Source organism: Rhipicephalus microplus, chromosome X, assembly GCF_043290135.1.
Source record: "Rhipicephalus microplus isolate Deutch F79 chromosome X, USDA_Rmic, whole genome shotgun sequence".
In the NCBI taxonomy this organism is placed as follows: Eukaryota; Metazoa; Arthropoda; class Arachnida; order Ixodida; family Ixodidae; genus Rhipicephalus; species Rhipicephalus microplus.
Genome location: NC_134710.1, coordinates 46,500,033 through 46,522,365, shown reverse-complemented (window position 1 = coordinate 46,522,365; position 22,333 = coordinate 46,500,033). Strand labels below are relative to the sequence as shown.

At 46.3% G+C, this 22,333-nt stretch overlaps 2 protein-coding genes across 2 annotated transcripts in view; one reads left to right on the top strand and one right to left on the bottom strand.

The window, feature by feature from the left end:
• Positions 1–22,333, top strand: part of Nop56 (Nop56 ribonucleoprotein) — a 49,975-nt gene that overhangs the window by 6,478 nt on the left and 21,164 nt on the right. The window contains exons 4-7 of the mRNA XM_037426927.2: positions 776–974; positions 7,226–7,413; positions 9,202–9,353; positions 19,992–20,092. Of these exons, the coding sequence (XP_037282824.1) occupies positions 776–974; positions 7,226–7,413; positions 9,202–9,353; positions 19,992–20,092 (640 nt within the window). The remainder of the gene's footprint in view (positions 1–775; positions 975–7,225; positions 7,414–9,201; positions 9,354–19,991; positions 20,093–22,333) is intronic.
• The window catches only part of LOC119175892 (BRISC complex subunit Abraxas 2), a 100,633-nt gene continuing 83,811 nt past the window's right edge, over positions 5,512–22,333 (bottom strand). The window contains exon 9 of the mRNA XM_075876449.1: positions 5,512–5,547. Within this exon, the coding sequence (XP_075732564.1) occupies positions 5,537–5,547 (11 nt within the window). The 3' untranslated portion in view covers positions 5,512–5,536. The remainder of the gene's footprint in view (positions 5,548–22,333) is intronic.

The window sequence follows — 22,333 nt, the reverse complement described above, 5'->3', positions numbered from 1 at the left end:
CACTAATGAAAAAGCTTTTGCAAAGCTATATTATTTGACTCCCTGCCCTTAAAAACAAATGCAGAAAAAATGTGATTTTGAAAAATTGGATGGTTGTCTCAAAATGTTATGGTGTTCATTCGCATACTCTTGATCTCCTGAAGTCTCTAAAATTGAGTGCAACAAATGTATCTGACCGGACTGACTTTCAATATGATATACACAGTATATGATGTCCACAGTTAAAGGAATGCACTATAGATGATGTCGCTCACGCTACAACTCAGAAAAAAAAAGGTTTACATTTATCATGAAAACGTATCTGAGCGCTCATGCAGCACTGTCACTTTCGTTCGCTCGTTTTGAAAATTTGACAAGGCACGCAGCACGACTTTTCAGGGCTTTGTGAAAGCAGCTCATCTTTTTTGTGTCAAAACAAATTTGAACACGCTGATATCGAACTGGAATGATCTGTAGCTTTTAGAACACCGTTGCCCAATTGGGTACTGAGGGTCCGAGGAGGTTAAGGCCATGTAGTGAGTGCATATCAAGTTCAAAAAGGTTTCGAGCACAAAGTGTTTGAATTACACACTAAGAACAGGATATCACTATCGCATTCAACTGCTAAAGCCAAAGCGTTAGTGTGCCCTAATTTTTTATTTATTTTTCTATAATTCATTCACCCTGAATGTCATTCGCTGCTACAGCCCCACCACACCAGCAAGCAGCCTGCTGGCTTGTGCACATTCTCTTGGAATAACTTATTGGCTGATCAATATATTCTGTTGCTTTGCAGGTGTTCGACTGCACTTTTACAAGCTGGTCAAAGGGCTCACAGCTGTATCCTCTTCCAAGGCGCAGCTTGGATTGGGACACAGCTACTCGCGTTCTAAAGTCAAATTTAATGTTAATCGTATTGACAACATGATCATCCAAAGCATTGCCCTCTTGGATCAACTTGACAAGGACATCAACACCTTTGCCATGAGAGTCAGGTGGGTTGTTCATGTGACTTACTGTTGTGTGCATTTCTGCTTCTAGAATTTGTCTTGAAACTAACGTCTAAGCTGCTTTTTAGTAGTGTACATACTATGCACATAGGTGTTTTGCCTTTAATTCGTTTATATGAAGAACTTGTAGAATTGAGCCAAATTCAGTGATAATGAGTGTATTATAAGTCATGACCAAAGAATGAAACTTCTTAGCCACATATTCTATCAATGCGTTTATTTCAATATTGTTTGTATCTAAGGGAAAACCTAATGGCGGTCTATTATGCAGGTGTGAATAGTTATTTTTCGCTTCAAAGCGAATACAAATGGAATACAGTCAAATCTCTTTATTCGAACATGCTTAATTTGAACTTCCGGTTAATTCGAACTCACGCTGAAGTCCCATCAGAGCTATGTGTATTTCAAGGGGTGAAAACGCCCTGTAATTCAAACGCGTGAGCACTTGCGACGGTCAATTCGAACATACTGCGCTTTGAAAATGCTCTCAGCACCACGCCCAATCTCGCAGCGGTTCCTCCGACACCTCACCGCTGCGCGCGAAGCAAAAGGAAAGGGAAGAAAAGGCTGCGGTGGAATGTTCGGTGGAATGGTGCCATGCTTCTCTTCCTCCGTCCATAACACGTGAAGACCCTTCTTTTAGCAACGACGTGCGCAAAGAGAGAGATGAAAGGAAAAAAATGAAAGCTGCCGCGGAGTGTTGGCTCCCTCTCGCGCGCCAGTGCCATGCTTCTTCCTTTCCCGTCCCTGCCACGTAGACCCTTCTCCTTTCAACGACGCGTGCGAAGAAAAAAATTTTAAAAAAAGCTGCCATGGAGTGTTGCTTCTCTCTTAAATGCCGTTCTGCTTCTCTCTGCATGGAGACGCTCCTCCTTTTTCATCACCTGCTGGCTGCTTAGCGGAGACGCAGTCGTTGTCGTCGTCGTCTTTAGAGAGTGTCCGCGCTGGACATTGCCGCGCGTAACTTCTCTTGCCTCCAAAATGCTGAAGCCGAAATAGAAATTCTTTGCAAGCTGCGTGCGAAATTGACTCGCTGCAAAGCAAACGTGCAGACATGCATCACCGATTACTTCAATTAATGACGAATGTCCTGTGATTTGTGAATAAATGTAATGTATTCTGAAACTTCCCCCTCATGTGTTGGCTCAATGCACATGTGCCACTGCATAGTGAGCCCTCCGTTCATTTAGCTTTCATTAATTCGAACAAATTTTCGGGCCCCCTCGAGTTCGAAATATGGAGATTTGACTGTTGTTATCTCATTTGAACAATTTCAAAGTGAAGTGAATATATTCTAATCTAAAATTACTTAGGATACTAAGTTCACGAAAGAAAAATTGCGGGAATGAACTACATTACCTTGATAAATGCGGCAACTTGGGCAGGTTGGTAAATATGCATAACTTCAACTGGCTAGCGCAAAAAAAAAAATGCCCCCACCTCCCCGAAGAGAATCGTGAGGAAACACCAGTGCATTTTTTGCCCCAAGAGACTGTACCAATGCGATCAGACATTGGGCTTCACCAACTTCTGCCATTGCCTTGAGAGACGCCCAGCCAGCGAATGGTCGAGAGTAAGGAGCGAGCGTACAGGAGAGTGGGGCACCAACATTCTCAACTCGGCGTTGGCGTTTCACAGCGACGTCTCGAGCACACATTTCTGTGTGTTCTTGAGATGCGCCCAGACAGCAAACGATCGAGAGTGGGGCGGAGAGAGAGCAAACGGCGAGAGAAGGAGCGGTGAAGCACGGCACCTACCCTCCCCTACCTTCTCGCACCACATGCTTTGGTTGCTAGGAGCGAGGATAAGCGCGCGTGCCCGCAGCTGCTGCTGTGAAAGAGGGAGTGAGTGCGGGGAGATAACACCTGGTGGCGTTTAAGAGTACACAAACGAAGATAACCCACCCACATCTGTGATGAATCTGTAGAATTGAGGGAGCTGTTGTGACCGGGCAGATTCTTTCTTGCCAGCACATATTCGAATGTCATCGCATAGAAGGCATCTGAGGACTTAGTTGAACTCCAAGCATTAGAGCCCAGAGAAATAAAACAATAAAACATCAACTTGCATGTCCTTGTAGAAAAAAGAAAGAGGGAAAAAAAAGTATGCGGTGTGGCTCTGTTCTTGCGACGTTGTTTGTCATTGTCAACGCGTGGTGCACATAATACAGTCGAGCCCGCTTATAACGAACCTGAGCATGACGTGGCATTCATTCGCTGTATCCTGAAGTTCGTAGTAAATGAAACACAGTTTTTAAAAAAAGTTGCGCGGGAAAACACAAACTTTTTATGCCCCCAAAAGTCCGTGATGCACGTGTTTCGAATAGCAGAAACGATAAGGGTGGTCTCGAGTTCATTTAAAACGGCAGGGCGCTCATTCGCCGAGGCCCGTGGCATAAGCTGCATGAGGCACTGACTCCAAAGTTTCGTCATTCTCGCAATCCGATTCCTCCAAATCGCTCTCGCCACATACTTCATTCACAATGCCCTAATCCGTGCACGGTTCCGCAGTGTCAGCATCATCATCGGCCGTAATTAAACCATTGCAACAGATGTCCCACCTGCTCTCCCAGGTCGGAGTCGACACGCTGCCACAAATTGCCGCCGCAGTGGTCCTGTTCGGAAGCTTCAGGCTCGGCATCAGGCTCGACGTCGACGAAGTTGGCCTCGCGAAAACAGTTTCGCGCATGTAGCCGTCATCGCCGCCCACGAAATATTCACCATCTCCACAGCTGCATACTGGGACGCCTGAAGCGGCAAGTTGACTGCCAGGTGGTCAATAGCTATGAGCAAGCGCTCCGCAACGCGGCACCTAACGCGTGGACTACGCTCAAGCCAAGCGGTGACATTTTCGGCATTTTGTTGAGCGGCAGAAAAAAGCGTGCTAGACCTCCCGTCGACCATCATGACCAGGCACGCACACTAAGAGCGAGCAAGACACGCACACACTACACACATGCCAGAACGCGTGGAACAGCTCGGGGCCTGTTTCCAGTCAGCAAACAAAACTAATTCGAGCCAGCGTGGCGGGCGAAGGGGTTGTGATCAAGAGAGGAGAGCAGACTGCGAGAGAAGTGCAAGAAGTTGCGATATAGAGAGGGGAGGATGCGGCAGAAGGGCGACCTTGAAAACCAAAACACACGGGAAGGAGGCAGGTTGGGTAGCTTGCTTGAAAGGTCCGCGAAACTCGCACGTAGAAAAACTTGGAAAGAGTGCATGGCCACCTGAATCGGTGCGTGCGGCGGTGTTCGAAGAATCGGCGGCCATGGTCAAAAATCGTTTTGTTGTGCCGGCGGGTTTGCGTGGCCTCACGAACTTCGATATTTCGCGATTGGTTCCACGCAAATTAACAGCCGTTTTCGGGCTTCCGCACGCGCGCGGAAGGCATGCTGAGTTGAGTGCGAAGTGATCGAGAACAAGTCCTAAACACGAAACGAATCGCAAATTATCAGAGTCGGTGGGGTAGCGTTCGCGCGTGCACTAGACGCAGGCTATCTGATACAGTCGGTGGCCAACAATGTTGGCAAATGGTCTCGTCACTCCAGGCCGGTGACGCCAACGACAGTACCAACGATCAAAAACAGGGTAGATGGCCGACCGGTCTTCCCAAGATCGGTGGCAGTGTGAAAACACGGGCCTCGTCGGGCGATGCCGAATGCTCAGAGTAGTGGGGGGGGGGGGGGGGGGGGATTGCATAGAATTGCTTTAGTTCTTTTTTCCACTCGTGGGTCTGTTTCCAGTGCACGGAGTCTTCCAAGCAGACGTAATGGGTATGGAATTTGCTTTAAAGGGACACTAAAGGCAACTACTAAGTCGACGTTGATTGTTGAAATAGCGGTCCAGAAATCTTGTAGTGTTACTTTTGTGTCAAGAAAGGGCCTATTTTGAAATAAAATCATGTTTTAGCGTTTTGCATCAGGTTAGCGCACTTCAAATCACCCAGCTCAAAAAAAGGACCAACCGGCCATAAACCGGACCGACTCACGTCCACTGTTGCCATGCACAACGTTGCCTGGCTTTACTGTGCTAGTAGCAGCAGACCGAAAGCAGTGGGAGCCACAGCAGCAACAACGGCCATTGATCAGTTTCCCGCCATTGGCTTCGAGATTGCGAACGTTGTTTGTTTCAACTGCGCCCCACTAGATGGAACCACCTGTCAAGTGTAATTACGCGAGCATTAAATTTTTGAACCACTTGCGCCATTCCCTGTAGTAACGTCCGGCTATGGTGGCTAGTCCGGCGGTTCTTTTTTTTTCATGAATCAAACAGAAACGAACAAGCAGCATTTTATTGAGTCTCTTGATGCACGGAAGGCTCTTTATTTAGTGCAGTTAGATCTATTACTAGTGATTAATTGTAGGCGGTCCGTCTGATGTCACTAGGATCATTATGAAAACGTCCTACTGCGGCGCTTGTGTTCTTGTGTTCTTACCTTAATTACTCTGTAAGTAGGGCACTGTTGTTGATAACATTGTTGTTTTAGATGTCATACATTGAGCTTTCAATCTGATGTAAATTGTTATCTGACTTTAGTGTCCCTTTGAGTCATCATGGAAAATCTGGAAAGACAAGGAATTTCAAAATAACAAATTGGTAAACACCCTGCATAAGACACTTTCTGTTCAGCAGAGAAACAGATAGGGAACACCTAAATGAAATTTATTGATGAATATTCCTTTTAAATATTTCTGCAGCAAGTGTCAAAATGGCATATCTTTGCTATAGCTGCATCTTAAACTGAACTACAATAAAAAGATATCGAGGGAAAGTGCCTTGATCACCCGTAACAAATGGCCTAATTAGACTTTGCCCATTTTTTGTAACCTGACAACTAATTAAGGTACAATAAAACTGTGTTTTCAAAATTTAAAAAAAAGAGACGCATTTCAGATCAATGTTTCCCCTTAAGCTCAGAATGGTAAGCTGGGCTAGGTTGATAATTTGTCTTGAAACCTATTTTACCGCACGACAGACCAGATAGAACGTAAGAGGAATGACAGTACAAAGTGCTTTTACTGTCATTTTTCTTTGTTTTCATCTGTCATTTGTGTGTCATATGATTTATTGTACACAGAGAGAGAGTTGTATATTTAAGTAATATAACCATCAAATCCCGGCTGCATTTTCGATGGAAGCGGAAATGTTGTAGGCTTGTGTGCTCAGATTTAGGTGCACATTAAAGAACCCCAGGTGGTCGAAATTTCCGGAGCCCTTCACTACGGCATCTTTCACAATCATGTTGTTGTTTTGGGACGTTAAACCCCACAAATCATAAAGTAATATAACCAGGCTTAAAATTTTTATTCTATTAGTTATGTATCATGAGTAAGCAAAGTGCCATTCGTTCACATGTGGATTTGTTTAGCTATTCAAAATAAAGTGTTTTGTTAGACTTGTGCGAATACTTGAATGCTTCAAATATTCAAATGAATATTAGAGTAATCAGATTCTCTTTAATTTGAATTTAAAATACTGAAAATTTCACGGTATTTCACGGCTGGTTGTTGCCGGGGCCACAAGTGCGCCATGCGTGCTGCCGCTTCGCACACCCACGGAAGACGCAGCACCCGCAGAAGATGCATGCTTGTACCAAAATGCAAAATCCGGGGCGAAATTCCTAGATTGTCTGCGGGGAACATTTGCTATATCAAGGCTGTCTCCCGCTGTTACTTTGTTACATAGAGGCCGCAAATACATGTGCTTCTATGGAGCAACGGCGGGGAATAGGAAAACTTTGTTATATTAAGGAATTCATTATATGGTGGTTTGTTATAAGTAGGTTTAACTGTATTTATTTTGAAATTTAAAAAAATGGCATTTTCACAGGTCTTGTTTCAATATTTAGAAAATATTGTGTAGGTTAGTTATCACAAATATGCCCATTTTTCATTATAATATGTGATATGTACTATTCAAATTTGATTTGAAATTATTTGACCAAAATTATCATTCACTTCGGATGTATAGTAAAAAAATATGGGGCTTAGATGCCTTTTCATTACTGAAGTGAATGCTGTGTTGCATTTTTATGTGTGCGTCCAGACCATGTATGCACCGTTCGCTTTAATGAAGGAAGTCACACTCTTCCCCTCTGATGAGGACTGCCGCAAAATATTAGCAGGTTCACTGTAATAATCTTTATGTGTTTGCTGCAGAGAGTGGTATTCATACCACTTTCCAGAACTTGTGAAGAATATTAGCAGGTTCACTGTAATAATCTTTATGTGTTTGTTGCAGAGAGTGGTATTCATACCACTTTCCAGAACTTGTGAAGATTGTCCCTGACAACTACACATATGCCAAAACAGCCTCTCTGATAAAGAACCGGAAGGACCTGAATGAAGACAGCCTTGCTGCACTCGAGGAAGTGGTCATGGACAGTGCAAAGGCCCAAGCTATAATCGATGCTGCAAGAGCATCAATGGGTAGGTAGTGTTTGGTAAAATAATTTTGCAGATCTGGCATACAGTGTGAATGTATTTATTATACATTCATCAGGCAGGAATGCAAAATCGTGGGTTACAAGAGAAGTGCATCAGTTCATCTCTGTGATGGACAAATACTTAAGGGGGGACGCGAGTCTTGGTATGACCAAAAATTGCCAAAAAATGGATTTTTTGCAATACTTATTTTTTGGCTTCTGAGCACCTACTCTCAAATTACTAACGCTAAATTCGGTCAAGAAATGAAAGAAAATGAGCCTTCAAAGCACCCTGGCAGCAGTAAAATGCCCCCCAAATAACGAAATCTGTTCGAAAATTGCGTGCAGGCCAATGTGGGTCGCGTGTTGGCACACATGCGAGTTGCTACTCAGCCTGCTGCAATGTGCACACTCATTGCAGCAGGCGGAGCGCCGACATTTTGAGCTGGATTTGAAGCTGTTTCTATTGTGTGTAATTTGCACCATCTCTAAATGGGGTCGTCCATGCAGCACGGCCACCTTCGCAAGTTTTCTGAAAATCGTTCCCAGGTTGCCGAGTGGCTCTCACTCTACGTGCATTTCGAAAAACCGTACAGTCTCCCATTGGGTGACGTGGCCTGTGCGATTTTTTAGAGTGCTTTTTCGTGTTTCCCATTGGCTGGCCTGACCGACGCATAATTTTTTCCCCTTGCAAAAGTGAGCTTCGAACAAGGAGGCACCAGCTAGAAGTGCACTATCGGGACGAGAGTTTGTGGAGTCTGTGCCCATATGTTTATGATCCGCTCCATTTACATGTAACTTAGTTGCGTGTGCAAAACGATCGCGTGAGCAGCGCAACATAGAGCGCATCTTGCGCTCCACTTACGAGGTCGGTTCAGTGAAGGTGGGTCCGTTCGATTTCGCTGCGATCTTGCAGCCGATCTAACCACCTCTCGATAAAACGCGCTTTTCACTTATTTACTTATTTTATCGTAATCTGATAGTTGATTAAGGTACAATAAAGCTAATTACATTTTTGAAAACAGAAAAAAGCAACACATATACACACCAAATTTCATTAATCTATTAATGAGTATCTTCTTTTTTATGACCAATGTCTCCCCTGAATCCACCTTGATGGGCCTTGCAGAAAAAGTGTTAGTTTTAATTAGCATTAGAAAAGTTTGAATTCCCCGACTCAATATTTCTGGACCTTATTGGAGATCAGTGGTAAATAGGTGGTGCGCAGAAAAAAAGGGCCCTCAGCAAAAATTTGCGACATAACTCAGCCACCCGCACAGACGATTGGCCGCAGTGTACCGCAGCAAGTGATTGCACATGCATCATTCCCGTACTTGATTTTGGCACAAACAGCTCAAGCAGCCCTTGCGCCTGTAATACTGCAGTGTATTTCACTTTATGACTTGATGTCACTTTATCTTAAGGATACAGGAAGGTACTGGAAAACCCAGAGAACTTATGCAAAGTAGATTAGGTCAGCGAGAGCAGCTGGAATAAGCACGCTTTGACGGTTGGGGTGACCGCAGAAACTCCAGCGCTGGTTCCCTAGAGAAAGGCACCATAGTACGATGAATGTTAGCAGCCAATTTCCTCTGTTGCCGTGGTAGTTCTTACAGAGCAAATGTCAATTTAATGTTTTATTCAGCGTTAAGTTATCACTAAAAGACATGCTTAATGTAGAAGCACTTTACTTGCTGATGCTGACAATCAGTTTTAGAAATGAATGTGTCTCATTATCTGTCTTGCTTAGCATTCAGTTCAACAGTGATCACTTGTGGTGGTCTTTTCTCAGGCATGGATATATCACCTGTGGATTTGATCAACATAGAGATGTTTGCCTCTCGAGTCATTTCCCTTGTGGAATATCGCAAGGAACTCATGGAGTATCTAAGGACAAAGATGCATGACATTGCCCCGAACCTGGCAACACTCATCGGTGAAACGGTATGGACTTTGTATGCACTTTGTATGCAGTAACAAAGCAGGGAGCATCCTTCACCACTGTTAGTGGTCTTTTCTCTCTTGTTTAGTTTCATATTGCTACATGCATGTTGACCTTTTGTGGGACGATGCGTGTAACATTCTCGTGCAAGGGTGGTGTGGCACCGAGATGGGTGCAGGTTGACGTGACAGCCGTGTTTGGGAGCCGCGAAAATTGAGGCAAAACTCGGCGGTTTTTGGCCATTTCGAAGCTGCGGCATTCCTTAATTATGAGATCGACAGTCGTCACGTTGTACACGAGCAAGTTAAAAGCGTCGTCCGCGATGCCCTTGAGTGTATGGCCCACCTTGTCGCTCTCGGTCATTTGCTCGTCCACTTTGCGGCACAACGCGAGCACGTCTTGTACGAGACATACGACTCGGTTGATGGCTGTACATGGGTGGGGAGTTCTTGTCATGCGGCCATTTGTCGACCGACTACGCGACATCTCTCAAAGATGTCGCGTAGTCGTTCCTTGATGGTCCCTGCTGGTGAGCTCGACCTCATGAGCGTGGAACCATACACGCGGGTTGCCATCTAAGTAAAAGATTACGCTGGCGAGCGTCATGGTAAGGTCCCATCGATGAGACAGGCTAACGCGCTCGTACATGCGGAGCCAGTAGTCGACGTCAAGGCCAGGCCGGGCGGCGAACGTACCGGGATCACGGGGGTGGGACATCACAAGGTACGTAGTAGCTGGCGCTCCAGCTGAAGGCGGTGACGGGTTGTTATCATTGGAAGCCATGGCCGCAGGCTGGACGGTGCAGCCATTGCGAAGCTTCGTGGTGAGGATAGGGACATTCCACCTCCACCAAATATGTTACGGAAGAGACGTCGTATCGACGAGGCTGTGGGTGAAATATATTTCAAACTAGCAGCAGCGGCGTGACCCGTTCACCAGACACCAAGCTGAGACCACTCTTCGTCCGGCACACACGCGCATCGTCCCACAAAATGTCAACATGCATGTAGCAATATTTTGCAACAACTATTGCACACTCAAAACTGGTGAGAAAACTGGATACCATAATGTAAATAATATTCCTCTTGAAAATTCTATAATGATACATCCGTATTAAGCTTCGTTATTAATGAAGTGAAATTGTCCTGCAGATAAGTATTAAAAAACAAAAAGTGAACAAAAAAATCTTCGCGGAGGTTGTATCGCTTGCCGCAGTGTTTAGTGCCTCTCTGGTGTGGTAGATGAAAGGTCCTACGTCTCAGCTGCACAGCTGCTTTTTTAAGTTCGTTCGAGCCATGGCTTACTGCCTTCCTACATTCTCACTGATAGTGCCCTCCTCACTGTGGTGCAAGCTGGTGACAATAGGCATGGTATGTGGTCGTCGTGTGGCATCCATAATCTCAGCATGGCAGTCTCCGAGGCCATGCCTCAACTTTAAAACCAAGGCGGCGCTAATGAGTGATACAAGACGCTACTGAACACTGACGCAGCTATGCATGGCCTCCTAAATTTCATCGACACCATAATGACCTTGGGAGGCACAAGCTGGCCAGGGTGGCGCAGCGAGGTTTAGTAACCTTTGCTTGTACAGTTTATGCATGCTGGCCTGTGTGCCGCATGTTGCTTGCTCATGGCAGACTTTTTGCTTTTATTGTAGTGTGTGAGTTACTGTCTTTGCCAGCTCTTTTGTTTCTTTTACTACACTCAGGTGCTAAAAAGTTGTTTGATGCTCATACCAGACTCACTGTTTTAATAGAATTTTATTGTGTTTGTGACTGTACAGCATTACTGCGGTCAAATCACGTTATAGCAAACCTTAGATTAACAGTTTTTTTTTTTTTTTTGAGATTAACATTTTCAAAAATTTCTGTAAAATGTCTATTGGTTTAATGTAAAAAAATTTCACTACAGTGTAGACCACTTATAACGCAACTGCTTGCAATGCAGTCTTTTTCTACTCCCGTTTACCCTCCCATACAACCCCATGTATACGCATACCGCTTATTGTGCAGTCTGCCAAAATGAAAGACCGGTTATAATGCAGTTGCCGGAAATTGTGGTAAATGCGGTAGCGAGTGCGCTTCTGAAAAGAGGTGCGCAGGGTGCGCTTCTGGGGAGCGAACGACGAGGTCGTTACGGAGGATGAGGGGACACGGAGTGAACGGACGAAGGGCAGAGATAAGAAAAAGAAAAAAAAAACCGAGGGACACTACACAGGCTCAACGAGTAAGGAAGGAGGACGGTGACCGATAAGCCTTTGCACCGGCGCCGATACGACCACAGCGTACTACGTCGCTAGCGTGGCTTCGTTCGGCCGTGCGCTGCTCAACGTGGCACGTGCGATCCCATCATCAACTGCAGGGGCTGAACAGTTTTCTGTCGGGAAAGACGTCATTATTGAGCTTGCAACAAATATCGCTTTGCTCCCTTGTCCGTAAATTGAAAACCTTTTATGGTTTTATGATGCGAGCTTTCACTTTTGCTGCAGGTGCGCTGTCGTATGTAAGCTTGGTTAGTTGTTTTCGTTGCTGATCTGGCGGCCACGAACGCAAACTTCGTATCATGCAAGCTGCTCTTGGTTCACTGCTAGTGTAATCTTTTTGACGCCGACTGTTCATATTTGGACAAACTCTTTGCGACAACATACCAAATGGCAAGCTAGGCCTAACCGATGTTGGTTGCAGTTAATTTCCTCCTCCTCGACTAGCAACACTAGCTAAGGAGGGAAGATGTTTGAAGTTTGGAATGGGTCCCCTGGATGACTCGAGTGCACGGTGGCAGCGCGAAGGAAGAGCCGTAGTCCGGTGAAGAGACGCTTTATTGCAGCCTCAGGCTACTGCCCGAGTCCAAGCCCGAACCTCCGCTCTCCATTTCAGATTCAGACATCCTCTTTTCAACCCTCGGTTGAACAAAGGGTCTTCACACAAGCCAACCACACGTGCGGCCTCGTATTGCCTCAACCAATTGCAGAAACACTTTGATGATAGACACTACATTGGTAAAAACCCCGTTACCAAATACAACACGCAAAGGGCACTCTCTGCGTGTGGCACTCTCTCCCATGCCAGGCCGTGCTGCCTTCGTCGGCCGACTTCCGTCGGTGGCTGTTCTCACGCTCGAGCCCCGTCAGCTCTCTCATTAAATGTTGCTTCGTAGAAGCGACCTTAAGAGCGGTGAATACACTGTTGTGCTCTGTGCGCTTAGCAGGTGGGCATGCCACAGCGAGGCGCCCCGACATCCTAAAAACACCAGGTAATGAGGTACAGCGGGGGAGGTTATGCTCGTCTCCCTGCCACCACTATGTCTCGGTCAGCCAGGTGGTCGCGTCCCCGCGTCATTCTCAATGGCACGCGTGCATGCCAACAATGGCGTAAACTCGGACGGTGGCGCCTGACCTGCCTCTTGCCAGACGCTCTTCCGAGTAAGGCTTTCCCTTCTAGTCCCAAACAGGGGCGACCTTGACTGCCCCACTCGTGTACCGTGCGAACGAAGAAGTCTCCTTTTTTTTCCCGTGCTCGGGTCTTCCGCGTTCGCCTTCGCGGAACCGATCAACTTCGTTTGTTGACAAAACGGGAGCTGGCTACGCGCTTCACATCCGCCGCATTAATTACGCTACACCCAACATGCTGGTAATTGTTGCCTCATACTAACTGTTGCGCTTCGATCAGTAGCAGTTGCTTGAATTTGAGTTGCGGTTTGGTACCGAATGAACGAAACTCATTGCTGTGGCCGCACTTGACGGGAAAGGATACCGTATATACTCGTGTAAGGGCCGCCCTCGTGTAAGGGCCGCACCCCAACTTTGAAAGCGGATATTTCGAAAAAAAAAAACAAAAGTTCAAAATGTCCCGCCAGAAAAGTGTAGTTAGTTCATTTACAGCCAGATGGCGCTGCACGCTTTTCCGCTTTTATTCTACTTCCGCCGACGCGCCGACCACGCTGTTGACAGCGCGCCGCCATATTTGCCTTGTGCGGCCTCTTTGTTGGCATCGTTCCTAGCATCGTGTCGATACGTTGGCAGCGCGACTTCAGATCGGTGTCGTCGGTGTCACTTTGTTGGTTGTAGTGAACCCTGCAGAAGCCAGCGCACGTGACGGACGATGGGCCGGCATCTGAGATCATTCACTGCAGCATTTAAGCTGCAAGTGATTGACTATGCCGAGGAGCACGGGAAGCGGGAAGCTGGACGAAAGTACGACGTCGATGAGAAGCGCGTGCGTTACTGGATGAATCAGAAAGATGCCCTCGCCGCTACTAACAGGAGCCGAAAGGCGTTTCGCGGGAAAAAGTGCAAGTACCCGCAACTCGAAAGCGAGCTCGTCAACTACGTCGTCGACACACGAAGGGACGGCTACGCCGTATCGACTGACATGATACGCGTCAAAGCCCTCAGCATCGCTCGCCACATGGAAATACCCCCGGCACAATTCAAGGCAAGTCGGGGCTGGGCTACGCGGTTTATGAACCGTAACCAGCTTTCTATTCGGCGCCGAACGACGATTTGCCAAAAACTGCCGCGCGAGTACGAAGACCACGTCATTAAGATTCATCGCTTCGTGAATGCTCTCAGGAGGGAGCATGAATACGACCTGTCCCAAATTGGGAATGCGGACCAGACACCTGTGTGGTTCGATGCACCGGAAAGCACCACAGTGGATTTAAAAGGTGCGAAAAGTGTGTCTGTGCGCACGACTGGTGCAGAACGCCAAAGGTGCACTGTGATGTTGTGCATCACGGCAGACGGCAGGAGGCTTCCGCCGTACGTCGTATTTAAAAGGAAGACTCTCCCAAAAGAGAAGTTCCCTCAGGGAATCGTCGTACGTGCGCAAGAGAAGGGCTGGATGTCCGAGGAACTGGTCGTTGACTGGATTAAGACCGTCTGGGCAAACAGACCTGGAGGGCTGTTACAACGGAAAGCCCTCCTTGTTTTGGACAGCTTTAGGGGCCACTTGACCGACCGCGTCAAGAACCGAGTTGCCGCAACTCGTACGGACTTGGCCGTCATTCCCGGTGGCCTGACGAGTGTGCTGCAGCCGCTCGACGTATGCGTCAACAGACCATTCAAAGTGGAATTTCGCCGATGTTACTCTGAATGGATGGCTGGAGGCGTCCACGAGAAGACCCCTACAGGACGGCTGAAGCGGGCGTCGCTCCAACAGGTGTGTGAATGGATTTTGAATGCGTGGCGTGCCATGTCAGTAGAAGTAGTTGCTAAAAGCTTCAAGGTAACGGGAATTTCGAACTCCATGAACGGCACCGAAGATGACCGTCTCTGGGAAGACGCGGACGCCGAGGCGAGCTCCTCCGAGAACGAGGACAGCGAAATGGAATCCGAATAAAAACATTTCTGGCATGTCATTTGTGACTCTTGCACTCTGCTACTGTTGCATAAACAGTACAGACCTTTGGCCTGTACTGCCTGTACTAAATCGGCCTGATTCGTGTAAGGGCCGCACCTAGCAAAATTTTCGAAAAAAAAGTGCGGCCCTTACACGAGTATATACGGTACATATCGTTAATGAAAACAAGTGCGGTACCTGTAGCGCTAAAATAGTGGTATGCAATTCTATTGCGATGTCTTAAATCGGGTGTGCACCCATGAAATCGAATGGTTGACCTCTTTCAGCACGTCAAATTCTAGATGTGATTCAACATAGTTTCTATGTAATGCGCATAATCGAGGTGGTCTAGTAGTCAGCGAATTTCCGTGATGGTGCTTTTATTTGTTAGATCCCATCCTTTTGTGTTCATTTCATTGGCAACGTGTGTCTTTGGACATTAAATTTTTTTAACATTCAGAAATTTATATGTTAACAAGTACGCATCACACGTTTCGATTTTCGGACACGCGAAGCTGCATGTTCAATACGTTTTGCGCAAGTGCGGCCTTTGAAAAAGGTTGTTTTGGTTATAGTGCAGATATTCGTGACTCCTGCGACTTACGTTATAAGCGGTCTATACTGTACTACGAATTTCAAAATACCGAATGTTTCAGAATAACGTATCAACTTTTGTTCCTCATATACAGTAGACTCTCAGTAAATGGAAATCAGTTAAACGGAACTACTGATTGAACAGAACTATTGCCTCTGCAATACTTGGATTCGGGCTTGTATTCTGCATTCATGTTCACCTCTCGGTAAACGGAACTCCTGTTAAATGGAACATATTTTCGCGGTCCCTTCAGTTTCCGTTTACTGTGTCTACTGCATCTCCACAACATTTAAAAACAACAAATACCAATTTTAAAGTTACTCGCAGCTGCTGAAATAATGTCCAGCTCTCCGCACCTGTCACTACCATCATCATCAAAGCACCCGTGTACTTTTATAGGTGCCCACCCTATTCCAATGTGCAATAGCCGTATCGCCATCATCACTACCTGGTACTTGCTTTTTGCGTGAGGCTTAGCTTTCTTGTCTTTGCTTTTGTCTGGCAGCTTTATCTGTGCGCTTGTTACACTGCTGTTTTCTAGCCTTTTTCTTGGTGAATGAACATTCAAAATGTGCTTCACAAACGGCACGAAAGAAATGCTAGACGGGAACAGGGGTGCAAAAGCTGCGCTAATTGCTCCGATTTGATGCAATTCTCGAATGTTGCGACGAGCTGCGCCTAAGCCGTGAAATTTCCTGAAATTGTGCCATGCTGGGGCGCCAAAATGTGCAGCCAGCCTCAAAATTTTCTCGGGTTCGCTAATTTCTGTAACAAATGCAGGCCACGTCGGCCACCTGCAGTTTGCGCCAGCAGTCAAAGTGCACTGACTCTAACTATAGTGCCTAGAATATTCTAGGCACCCGCCCTTCGCTCGCAAGGTGCGATCGACCAGATAAAGTAACAATGCTGACCGCAGCTGATACGTATTGCTGGGACAGCAGAACTTCAAGATAGAAATGCATTGCTGTAGCCACCAATGCTTACAGTCAAACCTCGTTAGTGCGTATTCGCTTCAAGCGTACTAACGGTTAAGTAGTTGCCACGAATCCCCAACCGAGTCTCATAGAGACTAATGCATTCGCGGACAATTTAAGTCATTGTGTTCGGCCTATGCCTACCGAATAGTGCGTACTAACTGCGTGCAGCGATCACATTTTGCGCAACAAAATTTTACTGCTCTGCTAAACTTTGCAGACGTCACAATGTGCCGTGAATGGTTTTCCGTCATGTTGATAAGTGCGCAGATTAGCTGATAAGTTATTTCGATTTCAGCGCGATTGCAGCGATGACGTTGCGAGTAACCATCGGGGAAAAGTCGAAGGCGAGGTGGCGACCACAGACAAACGTTGCCAGTATGACTTATTGCTGGCGAAAAACCTTATCACAGTAAACATCCCCGGTTATCTGCTCAGGCACGTGTGTGGCATACCGTCACTTGAGGCCTACTGCACGCTTTTAGTTGGCAACTACCTGAGCACGCTAGGCTGCCGATCGCTGCCGCTTCATTTTGCGGGACCGTGTTCAAGCGCGCACTGCTTTACAGAAACACAAGCAGCTTGCAAATGAAAACTGACGCAGCTTTGCTTAGAAACGGTCCGCTGATCGACTGCATCACGGACAGCCGTGATGCAGTTGTGTCCGTTCTGTCGCTGTACCATGCTGTGTATCCCGGATCCCGCGGCAGTTTCGAAATGCTCATCAGCGTCGCCACCGCGTACTGTTGGGCGGTTGTGCGGGAGTCAAAAACTTTTCCGTACTTTGGCTAAAGGAAAGAAATGGCTTTGCGTGGGTCAGGCAATATTTCCAATGGCACCAAGTTTCTTTCTTTGTTGGCGGCAATGGCGCTTGCCATCGTGAAATTTCGTTGAAGCGGGATGCTGGGAAAAAAAGTGTTCGTTGTGGCGACAATATTTATGCATTCACTCCTATGGACTGCTAACGGGGAATTGTGAATTTTTCGTTGAAGCGGCTTTCGTTGTAAGCGGAGTTCGACTGTATGTGTATTGGTCTTATCATTATCGCATACCTGCGAAGTCTCCCGACTGCCAGATTCCCGAAAATCATAAAATTGGGCGCGAGATCTGCCCGCATGGACAAAAATGCAGGTCAGTTCATTCCAGGCTTTTTGCGAGCCCACCGCATTTTATTATAAATGAATTTCAGAGGCGTTCATCTAAACTTACAGTAGAGTCTCAGCGACGCGATACCACGATAAATATGAATTCGTGAAATTCCCCGACCAAATTCATGTGTCCGTTGGGCCAAAATTTGAATGTTCCGAACACTTTTCCTAATCGCAGCATGTGATGTGAACTTTAGTATTGAAACCATCGAACGAAGGCTGTTTGATAGCAGCGTGCTCAAAGCTTCGGAAGTACGCGTGCGACCAGTGCACGCACTATCTTCTACAGTGCGTGTGGTTGTCGTTGCCACTACCGCTGTGGACGAAACTGCGGTCATTCAACACAATCATGTATGGTGATGACATTACTGACAGATCTCTGAAAGTGCGCACAGCCAATGCTCCACCGGTCAAAGCAACGCTGCTTTCCGCAAACTCTGTTGACAAAACTGCGACAGTTAAGATGATAGATAGCATAAAGCGACTTATTTTTGTAGGCACATGGATTGAAATCAAAACTATTGTTTGCCGCAAACCGTCTTACACAAAAACCACGGTTGCGGCAATGCGATAGCGATCTACGTGCTTTGAGGGCACATGGCTGATGCAGCACAGGCAGTAAAGATGTAAAAAAGGCTAGAAGCGGTTCGCTGTTCCTGTCCAAAGAATCTAGTAGCGAGCAAAGTCAAAGCTTTGACTCGCGCTTTTGCGGCAGCCAGCTGCGCCATCCCGTCTGTTCACGTGTGCAGATATACGCGAGTTGTTTTCACGGAAATCGAATTTTTCGCTAGTTTCGATTGCGCAAAATTTTTCACCTTAGTGGGAAACCCTACCCTTGTGTGTTCAGCCACTCCAAGCCATTATGAGACCGCAGTGCCGATGCTTGCATTTGGAGACGACCACCCCCTCCCCTATTGTTTTTTGCAATGCTTTTTTTTTCTTTCAGTGCCAAAAATGAGGGGAAACAATGCAGCGCGTCGCTTTGACTTTATGGTGGCAAAACGTGATTATGCTTCTTGCTAAAGGCAAATCCATCACAGCTACAAATTTTTAAGAAAAGTCAGTAACCCCCCCTTCCCCTCTCGGGGGTTTTACAAGTTTCTTTGTTGGCAGGTTGGCAGGTATGGCATTTTGGCTGTTGCACCCCTGCAGGGAAAAATGCGACGCGGGTGATCTATGGGATGAAGTCTCCGATGGTTACACATGCATGTGAGCTAAGCTGACAATCGATTAGATCGTCAGCTAAGCTCACAAGGAAACAGTGACGAGAGCAAAGACGGCGACAAAACTGTGCAACCACTTTAACATCCATGCTTCGCAGTGCGTCAGAAGGATGCGCACATTCAAGAATTAGTCTTTCATCAGTCAAGCTGCCCACATCAGGATAGATTGCACTCATTAGAGCATAACACAGTCGGGAATCTATAAAACACGCAACACAGGTAGGCGACGCATGTGGTCGCGGTTACAATTTTTGCACGAATTTTTATTACTTTCAACGCGATTTTTCAACATAAGGAATGATTTTTAGCAGTCCCTTGAGATTTGTTGCATCAAGATTTCACTGTATGTGTTGCAGTGCTATCTGTCTCTCGCTTTTTCTAAATGTGCCACATCAAATTGTATTTTCCATTTTCGCGTCAAGTTTGACCTAATTTTCTTAAAATAACTCATTTTTCCTCTACACGTTGGGGTGCCTAATGTCTTGTGGCCAAACATAAGGGTCATGATTGACCAGCTGTGCAGGAGCAAGGAGGAAAGGCAAAACAAAGCTGCTTGATCAGTAGGTGCACGCTCTGGTCAATAAGTGGCACACAGGTGTCCTTGAGACAGGATAGTACTATCACTTTCTGTACACCGACGCCATTTGGAGAAAAACAATATATGCACTAAGAAATTAGCGGGGAAATGAGTCTGAAATCGTAGCCTCCTAGTCACTGTTTTTGCATGTTGCAAGTGGACACACCCTTTTTTTTCTTTTTTTTTCGTGATGGTGCACAGAATACCATTCTTTTTATATTTGTCGTGGCTTTCAAATTTTTCACAGATTTGTGCGCATAGATGCATAGGACAAAAGTGTTTTAATTTCTCTTATCTTTTCAAGAGTTGTGTATTGATATCTGTGTCCGCCAATGGCTGTTTGGCCCCCTGTCATGTTATCCTAGCTGACTGCGGTGATGTTGGGGTGGTAAAAAAAAAAGCGGATTCAATTCACAACCACCAGGGCTGAATTTCACTTTGGCAGAAATGGAATAACATACATGTACGTGCTTGATTTAGGTGCACTATAAAGAATTCACATGTCCAAAATTAGTTTGAAATCTTCCTCAACCACGCACCTCAGAATCATACTGTGGTTTTGGCTTGTAGAAGCCCAGAAATTATTACTGCAGCTGTAAAGTTCTAGGAAAGGTAAAACAAGAAGCAATGTTTAATACATCCATCATTTCTGTCAGCTAAATCAACTTAATTTTCTGCTGCAGGTTTCAGCTGAAGAAAGTTTACATACCGCACTGTCGTTTCAACGTTTCTTGCAACTATTATCCCAGCCGCGACATTTCGTTTTTGTTTTTTTACATTGCAGGTAGGGGCACGGTTGATATCACATGCAGGTAGCCTGACTAACCTGGCCAAATACCCAGCATCTACTGTTCAAATTCTTGGTGCTGAGAAGGCGTTGTTTAGGTGAGTACTGCTTTTGTAAATACTTTCAAACCCTCCTATAACAACCAGTACGTTATAATGAGCATAAAAGGTGCATTTACAAATTTTCTGTACTACCCATTAAGACTGCATCCACATATAGAGAACATTTTTCAAATCCGTGGTAAAATATGACGCATCGGAGTGAAAAGAAATTTAAAGGAGCAGTGACATCAAATTTCAGAATCGAGGTGTGTCCTTCCTATGATTGCTCGGTGCGCTAGGCGTAGGTCGTTTGGCAAAATTTGAATCGAATCCGTCGCATGGAAGTTATTTTATTTTGACTTGCTAGTCATCTGGGTATGCCTAACGAGTTGTAGCTAGCTGCCCTGCAAGTAGTGGCCAAAAGTAATAAAGGTCAAAGTGGCAGTTGGGCGCCAAGTAAGCAAAACCCCTTGCAGTGGCTACACTTGGAAAGAGGCGAATATGTTGCATGATCATGAAGGTGTGAATAGCAATGTGCAACACTGAAGTGGTGGTTTGTTGTCTGGCCAGATATCAAGGTTTTCGACGGATGCCCATCTGGTTGGGAAGAATCTTGTAATAAAAAGGCAAAAACGCCGACCACAATAGAGTAAAAATATGACATTTCTGCACCCAGAACGGGAGCCTTGTTCACAATCTCCCAAACAAGGCTCCCATTGCAGTGGTGGGAAACCTGCGCAAACTGAAAATTACTGCACCATTGCTGCACCACAAGGTGGTTTTGGAACCGGAAGTAATGCTGAAAACACACACTGTGAGGGAATATTACGTGATGGTCGCCATATCGTACACTTGTGCTGCTGCAGAAGCACAGAATCAGCCTATCAATTATTCGTACTTATCCGCTCTAGCGGTGGTGCCTTTTCTGGTAAGTACTATCAGCAAAGAACGAAGACAATGTGGCTATTGGAAAGCATGCCAGTATGACTTATCGGCGTCCCAAAGCCTACGTGTGTGGTGTAACTCCGCGGTAAGCCTACTGCACAGTTTTAATAGCCGGAGACTATCTGAGAGCGCATAGGTGCCGATTGCTGCCGTTTCAATCGTTGTGCGAGACCTTATTCTATGTGCGCCACTTCGTAGAAACACAAGCATCGCGCTGTTGTGGAGTTCAGTGCTGCTAGGCTGTCGCATCATGAAACTAACACGCTTTCATCAGGCAACAGCCCAATCGCGTCTCCGTTCGCTGCCTGGGCTGCTATAGCACTGCTTGCAGCTAGCTGCACATTGACGCTTTAACGCAACAGGTTTCTCACTGCATCTGTGCACGGTCTGAAGTTCCCAGGTGGTCGAAGTTTCCGGAGCCCTCCACTACGGCGTCTCTCATAATCATATGGTGGTTTTGGGACGTTAAACCTCACAAATCAATCAATCAACGGTCTGAAGTAGAGTGGGCGCAAGCAGCTCAACACTGTGTGTACAGAAAGTAGGCGAAGTTCTGCACTGAACTAGCCAGTAGACTATTGCCTCTCTGCGACCGTACCGAGTCTTAACAAAAGCTGTGTCAGTTTTCACTAAGTAGCAGATTTAGCACACATTTATCCTGAACAGCCGATCATGTCCATTTTGTCGCTGTGTCACTCGCTGCGTCGGCTGTGTATCCCGGACTCCGTAGTAGTTTCGAAATGCTCTTTTGTGTCGCCACCGCGTGCCATCGGACGGTCATACAAGAATGCCAATCATTTCTGAACATTAGCGGAAAGAATTAAATAGCTTCGAGTTGGCCACTTTAGGCAATATTTTCTGTGGCAGCCCACTCATTCCTTCTCTAGGGGTGATGGCGTACGGGGGGGGGGGGGGGAGTCAGGGGGGCGAGAGGAGATGCAGCAAAGCCAGCCCCATGACATTATATAAGGCGAGCGCTGTTATGAACCTTTACACCACCCCCCCTCCTTTGAATGGGAACTCTGCACACGCTTATCAGCCTGACTACGCCCACTGCAGGGCAAAGGCCTCTCCCATGATGTATCAATCAACCCAGTGTTGTGCTTTTCATTGCCATGTAATACCTGCGAACTTTTTAATCTCATCGGCCCACCGAACTTTCGGTCTGCCCCTTCGTGAGTTTGCCTTCTCTGGGAATCCAGTCAGTTGCCCTTAATCACCAGTAGTTATCCTATACCTACGTGCTACGTGCCCAGCCCATGTTCATTTCTTCTTCTTGCGCACGCTTATGTACTTGGCGGTTGATGCATACTACGTTCAGTGCACAGTTAGCCGCATTCCCAGAAGGTTCTC